We start from the raw sequence: 15,531 nt of genomic DNA, 5'->3' as shown, positions 1-15,531 counted from the left end.
TTTATATGAAGTTTTGACAAGTATATGAAGTTTGAAAAGTATATGAAGTTAATTTTCTATGAAGTTTGACATGTATATAAAGGTGGTTTATATGAAGTTTGACAAGTATATGAAGTTAATTTACATGAAGTTTGACAAGTATATGAAGTTAATTTATATGAAGTTTTGACAAGTATATGAAGTTAGTTTATATGAAGTTTGACAAGTATATGAAGTTAATTTATATGAAGGTGGTTTATATGAAATTTGACAAGTATATTAAGTTAGTTTATATGAAGTTTGACATGTATATGAAGGTGGTTTATATGAAGTTTGACAAGTATATGAAGTTTATTTATATGAAGTTTGACAAGTATATGAAGTTAGTTTGTATGAAGTTTGACATGTATATAAAGGTGGTTTATATGAAGTTTGACATGTATATGAAGGTGGTTTATATGAAGTTTGACAAGTATATGAAGTTAATTTATATGAAGTTTGACAAGTCTATGAAGTTAATTTATATGAAGTTTTGACAAGTATATGAACTTAGTTTATATGAAGTTAGTTTATATGAAGTTTGACAAGTATATGAAGTTAATTTATATGAAGGTGGTTTATATGAAATTTGACAAGTATATTAAGTTAGTTTATATGAAGTTTGACATGTATATGAAGGTGGTTTATATGAAGTTTGACAAGTATATGAAGTTAGTATATATGAAGTTTGACAAGTATATGAAGTTTATTTATATGAAGTTTGACAAGTATATGAAGTTAGTTTGTATGAAGTTTGACATGTATATAAAGGTGGTTTATATGAAGTTTGATATGTATGTGAAGTTGGCTTAAATGAACTTTGTGACTCGTAGAGGAAGTTAGTTTATATAAAGTTTGACATGTATTTGAAGTTGGTTTATATGAACTTTGAGACTCATATGGGAAGTTAGTTTATTTAAAGTTTGACATGTATATGAAGTTGGTGACTCGTATATGAAGTTCGTTTATATGAAGTTTGACATGTATATGAAATTTGACATGTACATGAAGTTGGTGACTCATATATGAAGTTACTTTATATGAAGTTTGACATATATATATATATATATATATATATATATATATATATATATATATATATATATATATATATATATATATATATATATATATATATATATGAAGTTGGTTTATATGAAGTTTGACATGTACATGAAGTTGGTGACTCATATGTGATGTTAGTTTATATGAAGTTGGTTTATGTGAAGATTGTGACTTGTATGTAAAGTTTGACATGTATTTGAAGTTGGTTTATATGAACTTTGAGACTCATATAGGAAGTTAGTTTATTTAAAGTTTGACACGTATCTGAAATTGGTTTATATGAAGTTTGTCATATATATGAAGTTGCTGACTCATCTATGAAGTTCGTTTATATGAAGTTTGACATGTATATGAAGTTTGACATGTACATGAAGTTGGTGACTCATATATGAAGTTACTTTATATGAAGTATGACATATATATGAAGTTGGTTTATATGAAGTTTGACATGTATATGAAGTGGCTTTATGTGAAGATTGTGGACTTGCACATGAAGTAGGTTTATATGAAGTTTGACTCGTATATGAAGTTGGTTTAGATGAAGTTTGACTCATATAAGAAGTTGGTTTATATGAAGATTGTGACTCATATATGAAGTTTGACTCGTATATGAAGTTGGTTTCGATGAAGTTTGGGAATTGTATATGAAGTTGGTGTGTATGAAGATTGAGACTCATATATGAAGTTTGACTCGAACAAGAAATTGCTTTCGTTTTAGAATCGTCGCACGCATGAAGTACATTGCGGCTTGGCCCGTCCATCTCGCGGCCAACTCCCTTCATTGTCCCTCCCTTTGGCGGCCATTTCCATCTCCCGGCCGTTGTTTAATGCTCGGCTCTCCCACCTGAACGAGACTTCCCACCCAGCTGCCTGTAATTATTCTGCCACCGAATCAATGGCGGGTGCCCCGACCCGAGACAGAACGGAGGCACGCAATTAACCGGGTCCACTCCGGGCCAGCTGTGCACCCATGAGTGGACGGGCAAGGTGCAGATCCACAGGAAAAAGGAAGGCAGGGAGTGAGGAGTGCTGGGGAGGGGAAAAGGAAAAGAATGATGAGAAGAATGATGAGCAAGAATTAAGATGTCCTTGGGAAGGACAGGTTGTGCAAAGATCCAAATGGGTCCCATTAGAAATGGTACTGAGTGTTGCCATGGGTACAGTTTGAGAGTTTCTTTTTTGACGTTTACAAAGAGGGAAACGTGAGAGGGTTCCCTCCACATGTTATCGGTATGTACGTGGTAGGGCTTATTACCATACATAAATCACACGAGAACAGGTTAAAGGTAAAGGGTGGTTTACTCTGTGACATAACCATGTCTAATCACAGTGTATGTCGACACCATGGTATAACCATGTCGAGTTACAGTGTATAACCACACTATTGTATAACTGTGTCGAAACACAGTGTATATCTATACCATTGTATAACCATGTCTTGTCACAGTGTATATCCACACTATTGTATAACCGTGTCCAATCACAGTGTATATCCATACCATGGTATAACCATTTCTAATCACAGTGTATATCCACACCATGGTATGACCGTGTCTAATCACAGTGTATATCCATAATATTGTATAACCATGTCTAGTCATAGTGTATATCCACACTATTGTATAACCGTGTCCAATCACAGTGTATATCCATACCATGGTATAACCATGTCTAGTCATAGTGTATATAGACACTATTGCATAACCGTGTCCAATCACAGTGTATATCCATACCATGGTAAAACCATTTCTAATCACAGTGTGTATCCACACCATGGTATAACCATGTCGAATCAAAGTGTATATCCATACCATGGTATAACCATTTCCAATCACAGTGTACATCCATACCATGGTATAACAATTTCTAATCACAGTGTACATCCATACCATTGTATAACCGTGTCTAATCAAAGTGTATATCTACACCATTGTATAACCTTGTCTAATCACAGTGTATATCCATACCATTGTATAACCGTGTCTAATCAAAGTGTATATCAACACCATTGTATAACCGTGTCTAATCACAGTGTATATCCATACCATGGTATAACCATGTCTAATCACAGTGCATATCCATACCATTGTATAACCGTGTCTAATCACAGTGTATATCCATACCATTGTATAACCGTGTCTTATCAAAGTGTATATCTACACTATTGTATAACCGTGTCTAATCACAGTGTATATCCATACCATTGTATAACTGTGTCCAATCACAGTGTATTTCCATACCATTGTATAACCCTGTCTAAACAAAGTGTACATCTACACCATTGTATAACGGTGTCTAATCACAGTGTATATCCACACCATTGTATAACCGTGTCTAATCAAAGTATATATTTACACCATTGTGTAACCGTGTCTAATCACAGTGTATATCCATACCATTGTATAACCCTGTCTAAACAAAGTGTATATCGACACCATTGTATAACGGTGTCTAATCACAGTATATATCCATACCATTGTATAACAAGTCTAAACAAAGTGTATATCCACACCATTGTATAACCGTGTCTAATCACAGTGTATATCCATACCATTGTATAACCGTGTCTAATCAAAGTGTATATCTACACCATTGTATAACCGTCTCTAATCACAGTGTATATCTACACCACTGTATAACCGTGTCTAATCACAGGGTATATCCATACCATTGTATAACTGTGTCTAATCACAGTGTATTTCCATACCATTGTATAACCGTGTCTAATCACAGTGTATTTCCATACCATTGTATAACCCTGTCTAAACAAAGTGTACATCTACACCATTGTATAACAGTGTCTAATCACAGTGTATATCCACACCATTGTGTAACCGTATCTAATCACAGTGTATATCCATACCATTGTATAACCGTGTCTAATCAAAGTGTATATCTACACCATTGTATAACCGTGTCTAATCACAGTGTATATCCATACCATTGTATAACCGTGACTAATCACAGTGTATATCGACACCATGGTATAACCGTGTCTAATCACAGTGTACATCCATACCATTGTATAACCGTGTCTAATCACAGTGTATATCTACACCATTGTATAACCGTGTCTAATCACAGTGTATATCCATACCATTGTATAACCGTGTCTAAACAAAGTGTATATCTACACCATTGTATAAGCGTCTCTAATCACAGTGTATATCCATACCATTGTGTAACCGTATCTAATCACAGTGTATATCCATACCATTGTATAACCGTGTCTAATCAAAGTGTATATCTACACCATTGTATAATGGTGTCGAATCAAAGTGTATATCCATACCATTGTGTAACCGTGTCTAATCACAGTGTATATCTACACAATTGTATGACCGTGTCTAATCAAAGTGTATATCCAGACCATTGTATAACCGTGTCTAATCAAAGTTTATATTTACACTATTGTATAACCGTGTCTAATCACAGTGTATATCCATACCATTGTATAACCGTGTCTAATCACAGTGTATATCCATACCATTGTATAACCGTGTCTAATCAAAGTGTATATCTACACCATTGTATAACCGTGTCTAATCAAAGTGTATATCCATACCATTGTGTAACTGTGTCTAATCACAGTGTATATCTACACCATTGTATAACCGTGTCTAATCAAAGTGTATATCCAGACCATTGTATAACCGTAGCTAATCACAGTGTATATCTACAGCATTGTATAACCTTGTCTAATCACAGTGTATATCTACACCATTGTATAACCTTGTCTAATCAAAGTGTACATCTACACCATTGTATAACCGTGTCTAATCACAGTGTATTTCCATACCATTGTATAACCGTGTCTAATCAAAGTGTATATCTACACTATTGTATAACCGTGTCTAATCACAGTGTATATCCATACAATTGTATAACCGTGTCTAATCAAAGTGTATATCTACACTATTGTATCACCGTGTCTAATCACAGTGTATATCCATACCATTGTATAACCGTGTCTAATCAAAGTGTATATCTACACTATTGTATAACCATGTCTAATCGCAGTGTATATCCATACCATTGTATAACCGTGTCTAATCACATTGTATATCTACACCATTGTATAACCTTGTCTAATCACAGTGTATATCCATACCATCGTATAACCGTGTCTAATCAAAGTGTACATCTGCACCATTGTATAACCGTGTCTAATCACAGTGTATTCCCATACCATTGTATAACCGTGTCTTAACAAAGTGTATATCCACACCATTGTATAACCGTGTCTAATCAAAGTGTATATCCATACCATTGTATAACCGTGTCTAATCAAAGTGTATATCCATACCATTGTATAATCGTGTCTAATCACAGTGTATATCCATACCATTGTATAACCGTGTCTAATCACAGTGTATATCCATACCATTGTATAACCGTGTCTAATCAAAGTGTATATCTACACTATTGTATAACCATGTCTAATCGCAGTGTATATCCATACCATTGTATAACCGTGTCTAATCACATTGTATATCTACACCATTGTATAACCTTGTCTAATCACAGTGTATATCCATACCATTGTATAACTGTGTCTAATCACAGTGTATTTCCATACCATTGTATAACCCTGTCTAAACAAAGTGTACATCTACACCATTGTATAACCGTGTCTAATCACAGTGTATTCCCATACCATTGTATAACCGTGTCTTAACAAAGTGTATATCCACACCATTGTATAATCGTGTCTAATCAAAGTGTATGTCTACACCATTGTATAACCGTGTCTAATCACAGTGTATATCCATACCATTGTATAACCGTGTCTAATCAAAGTGTATATCCATATCATTGTATAATCGTGTCTAATCACAGTGTATATCTACACCATTGTATAACCATCTCAAAACAAAGTGTATATCCACACCGTTTTATAACCATGTCTAATCACAGTGTATTTCCATACCATTGTATAACCGTGTCTAATCAAAGTGTATATCCATACAATTGTATAACTGTGTCTAATCACAGTGTATTTCCATACCATTGTCTAACCGTGTCTAATCAAATTGTATATCCACACCATGGTAAAACCGTGTCTAATCACAGTGCATATCCACACCATTGTATAACCATGTCTAATCAAAGTGTATATCCATACCATGGTATAACCGTGTCTAATCAAAGTGTATATCCATACAATTGTATAACCGTTTCTAATCAAACTGTATATCTACACCATGGTATAACCGTGTCTAATCACAGTGCACATCCACACCATGGTATTACCATGTCTAATCACAGTGTATATCCACACCATGGTATAACCTTGTCCAATCACAGTATATATCCACACCATGGTATAACCATGTCTAATCACAGTGTATATCCACACCATGGTATAACCATGTCTCATCACAGTGTATACCCATACCATAGCATAACCATATGTCTAATCTCAGTGTATATCCATACCATTGTATAACCGTCTCTAGTCACAGTGTATCTCCACACCATGGTATAACCGTGTCTATTTAAAGTGTATATCCATACCATTGTATAACCGTGTCTTAACAAAGAGTATATCTATGCTGTGGTATAACCGTGTCTTATGAAAGGGTAAATCCACACCATGGTATAACCATGTCTCATAACAGTGTATATCCATACCATGGTATAACCATGTCTCATAACAGTGTATATCCACACCATGGTATAATCATGTCTCATCACAGTGCACATCCACACCATGGTAAAACCGTGTTTAATCACAGTGCATATCCACACCATGGTATAACCATGTCTAATCACAGTGTGTATCCATACCATGGTATAACCATGTCTAATAATGGTGTATATCCATTCCGTGGTATAACCGTGTAAATCATAGTGTTTATCCATACCATGGTATAACCATGTCTTATCACTGTGTATATCCATACCATGGTATAACCATGTCTAATCACGATGTATATCCATACCATGGTATAACCATGTCTTATCACAGTGTATTTCCATACCATGGTATAACCATGTCTAATCACGGTGTATATCCATACCATGGTATAACGATGTCTCATCACGGTGTATATCCATACCATGGTATAACCATGTCTAATCATAGTGTATATCCATACCATGGTATAACCATGTCCAATCACAGTGTATATCCATACCATGGTATAACGATGTCTAATCATGGTGTATATCCATACCATGGTATAACCATGTCCAATCACAGTGTATATCCATACCATGGTATAACGATGTCTAATCATGGTGTATATCCATACCATGGTATAACCGTGTGAATCACAGTGTTTATCTATACCATGGAATGACGGTATTCGGCAGGCATGGTATCATTGGATGGATTCATCGTCTCTGTTTCGAATGACAAATTAAACTATCGATACCATAACGATACGTTTTGTGAGCGCCATGAGAATCTTCGTACCCGCACCGTTTGTGGGATTGAATATTTCCCAAATATGGGAACGTTTAAACAGTTAAACGTTTCAGTTTAAACCACTCAAGTTTAAAAGCTTTATTTATAACCTAAAAACCTTCAAAACAAATAACATTTCCTGATAATTCTCAGAGTTTCTTGGGGGCAACACCACGCACGTTCCTTGGAATGACCATAAAGACCCCTCGCGCTTGTTCTCTTGGGGGCAATGACGTGTTGCCTGCCATTGGTCACCTGGAGGCGAAATATTTTATTTCCTTCTCTTGGACAAACAGGAGGACACTTGTTCTCCGGCCAACGTTAAAACACTTAACGCATTTTTTGTAATTCGCGTGTTTTGAGAAGTCTTCGCCGGGTGTGAATTGATGGCGTGTTCGTGGTTACGAGGCATGTAATTATTTACACCAGCCTCGGATGTATACTCCACCCTTTCTATTGACGGATTGTTCGGAGCGCTGGTCACTCTACGCCAAGGTCGTGCATATGAACACTGTGTGTAAGTCACATGGTGGCTCCTCGATCACCCAGTGGTCACACTGTCGTTGGTTCTCCGGAGAAGGTCCGCGTTTTACACTGGGAAAGAAGGAGGGGATGGGTGTCAAGAGGCAGTGGGGGGAGGTGAAGGAGGAGGGAGCGAGGGCAGCCCAAGCCATTGCTTTCCCGGCGCTTTGCTAACTCCGCACTAGACGTTTTCCTACATGCTCACCCATCAGCCCATCGCTCAGGCCTATAACGGCTGGAAATTGAGAGATGCCACTGGCGTCAGGAGCTGCAGGACATGAGACCTTGAGCCAGGATTAGGTGATCAGGGGCGCTCACCATCTTCTTGGATGCTGAAGGGTTAACCGGTAAGGACCAGGTCCCTTTATCCCCACATCCCAGGTCCCTCGGCATCACAAGACCAATGCACCACCAGGCTATAGACATGCCCCATGTGGGATTCCGACCGAAGGTGTTATTGGATCGATCTCGCTCTGCCCACCGATACCGCTCCTTCATGATAGAGGAAATACTATCCACCCCATCGGCTGCTCCTCGACTGCTCAAGTCCATGTCATATCCGTCCGGGGACCTCCTGCACTTCGGCCTGCACGCTTACACACCACGGCACTACCACGATCACACAGGTGAGCGCATACCTCACCTAATGAGACCCGATTCTGGGTATTAAGAAATGATACTTTCATATGCAGTCCACGTGCAACCGTAAACTCTTCATTGAAGGCAACATATCACCAGTATATTGAGTATGTACAGGATCCTGCTGTGCCGAATAATTTAATGTATGCAGTTCTGCACTTGACTAATATACTAATCGATGGTATTTTGTAATCCATCTGTAAATGCTAGCAGGAAGTATTTTTATCTACGAATACCGCTTTGGCCTTTTAAATCTGTGCCATATCTCCATTACTACCCAAGCTCAAACCAATCCAGTGGTCAAACACTATAACAAATAATAAATTAAAAATGAAATACTCTTAACATCAGGCAAAGGTAGATAATTTTAATGTTTGATTCATCAATAATGGTGAGACAAAAAATACAAACTAAGCAAACAACACGAAGCATGTGAACAATTGAAGTGATGCAGATGAACAACTACGACAGTGCAGACTGACAAACAATGCATTGCACTTTGAGCAAACAAGGCAAAGCGGGCTAAACAACAAGACTGCAAAATTAACCATCAATTACACATGCAATTTCGACAAATAAACACGGCAATGTATGTAAACTAATAAACAAGGCAATGTATGTAGAGTAGTAAACAAGGCAATGTATGTTGATTAACAAGCAAGGCAATGGATGCCAACAAATAAACAAGACAATGTATGTAAATTAATTAACAAGGCAATGTATGTGGAGAAATAAACAAGTCAATGTATGTAGACTAGTAAACAAGTCAATGAATGTAAACTAATGAACAAGTCAATGTATGTAGAATAATAAACACGGTAATGTGTGGTTGACGAATAAATAAGGCAATGTATGTGGAAAAATAAACAAGGCAATTATGTAGACGAGTAAGCAAGGCAAATTTACAGTATATGGACTAATAAACAAGACAATGAAGACAACTTCAAGTAGTCAATGTAAGATAATGTTCAAGACAATGCACACTAATAAACAAGTTAATGATTGCCAACCAAATAAGTCAATGGAGATTAATAAACAAGGCAACCAGACTAATAAACAAGACAATCAGATTAATAAACAAGGCAATGAGAGCCAACCAAATAAACCAATGAAGAATGCAAGTCAATCACGAACATTAATAAACAATTAAACCAAGCTAATAGTATTAATAAACTATTCAGTCACTCTCCTAACAAGTAATCAACTATTGCTTTATAGCAGCCTACAAACATTAATAAACAATTAAATCACACTACTAACATTAATAAACTATTCAATCACACTACTAATTTTAATAAGCTCGTCAATCAGGCTACAAACATTAATAAACAATGAAATCGTTTTAGCTCTCAGATGAGCCTCGACAGTGTATACAAAAAGAAATCACATGACTAACATTCATAAACTATTCAATCAGGCTACTAACACTAGTAAACAATTAAACCACACTACTAACACTAATCAACTATTCAGTCACTACTAACCATTAATAAACTATTCAATCAGGCTACAAACATTAATAAACAATTAAATCACACTACTAACATTAATAATCTATTCAATCACACTACTAATATAAATAAACTAGTCAATCAAACTACAAGCTTTAATAAACGATTGAATCATTCGAGCTCTCAACAAACATTAATAAACAATGAAATCATTTTAGCTCTCATATGAGCCTCGACAGTGTATACAAAAAAAATCACATGACTAACATTCATAAGCTATTCAATCAGGCTACTAACACTAGTAAACAATTAAACCACACCACTAACACTAATAAACTATTCAATCACACTACTAACATTACTAAACTATTCAATCAGGCTAGGAACACGAATAAAGTATTCAATCACAACACTAACATTCATAAACTATTCAATCAGCCGATTCACACTAATAAACAATTAAATCACACTACTAACGCTAATAAACTATTCAATCACACTACTAACAATACCAAACTATTCAATCACACCATGAACGTTAATAAACGATTCAATCAGGCTATTAACATTAATAAACAATTCAATCACACGATGAACATTAATAAACTATTCAATCACACGACTAACATTAATAAACAATTCAATCAGGCTACCAACATTAATAAACTATTAAATCACACAACGAACATTAATAAATAATTAAATTACGCTTCTAACATTAATAAACTATTCATTCACACTACTCGCATTAATAAACTATTTAATCACACTATGAGCAATAATAAACTATTCAATCACACTACCATCATTTTCCAAATACCATCATTTTCTGACCATCATTAATAAACAAAGACGACTAACCTGAGTAAGAATCGTTAATTATCGAAATGTGTTGATAGAATTTATAGGTTATAAAATTAACTCTGTTTTCAACAAAACTCTGGCTATCTGTGAATGTATGACTTTCCTTGAAACTATAAATATGGAAAAGTATATATAATAGTTATTATAATAATTATAGATAAGTAATAGTAATTAAACCTAAACAATTACATTAATTATATTTAAATAATAATAGTAATTTTACATATCATTGACATGCTGCATTTTTGTCGTTCTGGTTAACGCAAATGTATAATTTTCAGGATTTTTATAAACACGACTTTGAAAACACTCGAACATCCCTGGATTGGAAATTCTCTCCACAATTATTTCAACAAGAGAGAGAAAGAGAATTTGTGGAATGGTGATTTTGTTATTGGAAGGACAATGTCGAGTTTGATAGAGTGCTGTTCATTATCATTTCAATAACGATGTCTCCTGGGAATTAGCGGCGATCCAATTCATGTCTCATGTGCTTTGTTTGTGTGTTTAACATTCATGAAGAACATGCTCTCGTAGTACATTGACCTCAACACTCGAATGAGAGTTATAAGTACATGATGTTCACTGATCGGATTATCTTTTTAATCAATTATATTAATCCGAAGGGATTGCCATGGATCCAATGGACATTCATGGAGTCGTCACAAAATCTTCTTTCTAAAGAACATGCATCATTTATTCTAAAGAATGTAAATCTTGCCACTGATCTGATCGTTTTCATGTAAAAGGTATATCGGATGTACAGAAAATGATGGTCTTTGGAATTCCATCAATGATTATAATCCAAGTAAAGTATGCACAAAATTCTATTGAACTTTATCAACTCGGTGTACAGTATAGTCTTTTAACGCGTTCAGATAAAAACAACCATTTGAACCAATGGATGTGAAATTATTATGCGACGGGAAGGACTGCTGGTCCGACGGGCAGTTCCATATCTGGAGGACAAACTGATAAATATGTGTGAAGAAATGAATTGATTATAGATGGATAGATAGGTAGATGGAAGGATGAACAAATGCATGAATTGACAAAAAGATGGACGGATGGACAGACAGGTGTCTATTTTGGATCAATGTAAACATGTACATAATGGTAAAGATTAAAATATTTCCCACTGAGACCTTTTCGAGTCCATGATTTTTATCCTTTTTTTGAAGTCATATTTGATTTTTTTTTGTTTGTTTGTTTTTTTATCCAAAATTTTTCAAACTTTTTGTATATTTCTCTCTGTAAATGCTGAGAGAGAAAACAAACGGTTGCATTCTATCCGTCCTGATGTGTTCGGAGAAAGCCGTTGTATACGGACATTTACAAGGCATTGGTCGAGACATGCATTTATGTAAACGTTTATCGATGCAATTTTTAATGATGTACAAATCATGTGGGGGGACAAAAGCGTGTATCACATTCGGATTTGTACAAAACATCAATAAATTATCGTTTTTCTTTTTGTGTTTTCCCAAGTTTAATGTTTATTAAATCATTGAATGGTAAAGTTTGTTTTTGATTGACGTTAGAAAGCAACAAATGAGATAAATCTTTCTGGAATTAAATGTCCTCATAATGCTGTTCAAAGTCGGGAACAAATTAATGGACACACAAGTGTGTGTGTGTGTGTGTGTGTGTGTGTGTGTGTGTGTGTGTGTGTGTGTGTGTGTGTGTGTGTGTGTGTGTGTGTGTGTGTGTGTGTGTTGTATGTATGATATTTCTAATACCAAATGGATACATGGATCGTATGTGCATTGTTGGGTTGATTTGGCTGTCTGGACACAGCTGAGGATGTGGACCCATCATTTGGAGAGATTCTAGACTGAAATGGTCGAAACCTCGATGAAGAATGAAGCCAAACTGATGATCTGGGTCGTCAAGAAAAAAAAATCTATCAATTCTTTACAAACTAATAAGATTCTAACTTTAGGTAAACAACTATTACAAGGTTTACAATTAAGTTTTGGGTGTTGTCGAATAAATATAATTTACATCCTTTAAATGTTCATATAATACTTTAGGAACAACCATTACTGCTCAATAAATGATTGGACTTGTGAGGAGCAGACATAAAGATAACGATGCGTATGTCTGTGTGTGCGTGTGCACTTCACCATTGAAAGTTTAAGACTTTCATAATTAAGACCTTAAATGTAGTTGGATACCAAAACAGTACCAAGATGGAAAAGTTTTATCATTAAGAAGACAGCATTGCATCTCAGGCACTTGATTACCTAATAAATAAATGAGGTACTTGATTTTTCATTGGCACCTCAACAATGCAACGTGATATTGAAATACTTTTTACTGCACTATTTAAATAGAATTAAAAAAAAATAATAATAATAATAATATAATATCACTAAATAAATTTTAATGTGTACAAAACTGGATTTGTATTTTTCTTCAAAAAGTTTGAAAGAACTGGTCATGTGAGGATTTTTCAGTGAACACGTCATGTATGTGTATTATACGTTAGAAATATACCTGCCAGTATGGTATCAATGTGTCGTAATATACATTTGTTATTTACATGCATTGTATGTATGCATGTGGTGTGTACAAATCTTGTGTGTGAACAGGTATCACTTGTATCTGCTTTGTGTATGTGTTTTACATGTATTATGCACACCTGAAACAAGCACATGTGCTGCCTGTACACCTGTACCTGTGTTGTGCACACACATGGTGCATACATGCGCTGCATGTATCTGAGTTTTGCATGCACATGTTGCTTGTACCAGTGATTCTTGTATCTGTTGCACATACTTATGTTGTGCATAAACATGCTGCATGTACCTGAGTTATGTGTAGGCATACTACATGTACTTGAGTTGTATGCAGATATGCTGCCTGTACCTGAGTTGCATGTAGATATGCTGCATGTATGTACCTGTGTTGCACATAGATGTGCTGCCTGTATGTACATGAGTTGCACATAAATGTGCTTCATGTATGTACCTGAGTTGCATGTAGACATGCTGTCAGTATGTACCTGAGTTGCACATATATGTACTGCTCGAAGCGAGTGAAGTTTTCCTTGTTTTATAAGGACTGTTTGCGCTCACACAGAGGCGCTGAAGCTGGCAGTGGGTCCTGGGGTCCCTGGTTCCACAAGCCTGCTTGGGGCCGCACACCCACTCGCCGTGTCCCTCCAGCTCCGCAGCAAGCTTCACGATGCTGAAGATTGCACGAAGAAAGCAAAAAAGTGCCGGCGGAGCCGCACCGTGTTCACCGAGCTGCAGCTCATGGGTTTGGAAAAGAAGTTTGAGAAACAGAAATACCTTTCAACACCAGACAGGTGCGCACACATTATAATACATGTTTACAAATTCATACATGACAGATACCATGCAACTCCCATATCCGAGGGTGAAACCTCGAGGAGTAAAAGGCGTTACATCACAAATTCCTACATGATACATCCATTCCAAAAGGAGCCACAAACTCTATCCGATACTATCGATACTAAACACTTGTGCTATAATGACACTATAGCCAGTCAGATTATTAGGGGTTAAGGTTCATGTGGTAAACTGTGTGTAAAAGGTAACCTGGTTTGAGATGTAAACTGAGTCGCCATCTTTATTCCTCTTCAGGATCGACCTGGCCGAGTCGCTGGGACTGAGCCAGCTTCAGGTGAAAACGTGGTACCAGAACCGACGCATGAAATGGAAAAAACTGGTTCGTCACCTTATTGGCCTTTTCAACGTAGAATATCCATTGACTGTGATTCTTCAAATGGTTTGTAATGATTCTTATACCATGTATCTTATTGTATAACCTGGACCTTGGCATTCTTGGATGTTTTCGATATCAGTTCATGACATCATATTAATAATAAAAACAAATTTAGGCACTTGCTTAAACGGAATAGTTATACATTTCATCGTACACAGATGTAAAGCTTTCACATAACTATTACAAACACACAGAAAGAACGGAAAATAATCCTTTGGCTGATGTGCTGAGACAAACACTTGTTCCATCAAAGTCAGGCCATGCAGATTTTAACAAGGCCGTGTTGCCTGCTGGGCAAACATGATACCTGTGTCAACAGAAACAGTGAAAGGGTTAATTTGTAAAGGCAGTTGGAATTGGTGCAAATTACACGTACCGCCTTCTCTTGCACGTTATCCAATGGAAGGAGAGCATGGCTTGCACTGCCTCCGCCTACAGACCGATCCGTGCATCGTCAATTTTATATATATATATATATATATATATATATATATATATATATATATATATATATATATATATATATATATATATATATATATGTGGATATATTTTGCATATATATATATATATATATATATATATATATATATATATATATATATATATATATATATATATATATATATATATATATATATATATATATATATATATATATATATATATATATATATATATATATATATATATATATATATATATATATATATATATATACATATATATATCTGTATCTATAATATCTATATATATATATATATATATGTATACGTATATATGTATATATATATATATATATATATA

General features: G+C 35.3%; 2 protein-coding genes across 4 annotated transcripts in view; one reads left to right on the top strand and one right to left on the bottom strand.

Annotated features, from left to right (window-relative positions):
* Positions 1-15,531, bottom strand: part of LOC147033655 (tubulin alpha chain-like) — a 497,880-nt gene that overhangs the window by 232,301 nt on the left and 250,048 nt on the right. The gene's annotated exons all lie outside the window — the stretch shown is intronic.
* The window catches only part of LOC147033660 (homeobox protein BarH-like 1), a 68,103-nt gene that overhangs the window by 44,565 nt on the left and 8,007 nt on the right, over positions 1-15,531 (top strand). The window contains exons 1-3 of one of the 2 annotated variants that reach the window (XM_085871729.1): positions 7,890-8,643; positions 14,056-14,284; positions 14,583-14,667. In XM_085871729.1, coding sequence (XP_085727855.1) covers positions 8,421-8,643; positions 14,056-14,284; positions 14,583-14,667 — 537 coding nt within the window. In that variant the 5' untranslated portion in view covers positions 7,890-8,420. Of the gene's footprint in view, positions 1-7,889; positions 8,644-14,055; positions 14,285-14,582; positions 14,668-15,531 lie in introns of those variants that run through there. The other variant, XM_085871730.1, reaches the window with a different exon arrangement.

This window comes from Eptatretus burgeri, chromosome 2, assembly GCF_056783735.1.
Source record: "Eptatretus burgeri isolate ZD-2024b chromosome 2, Ebu_testis_v1, whole genome shotgun sequence".
Taxonomy (NCBI): Eukaryota; Metazoa; Chordata; class Myxini; order Myxiniformes; family Myxinidae; genus Eptatretus; species Eptatretus burgeri.
This window is presented reverse-complemented; position numbering and strand designations above follow the sequence as displayed.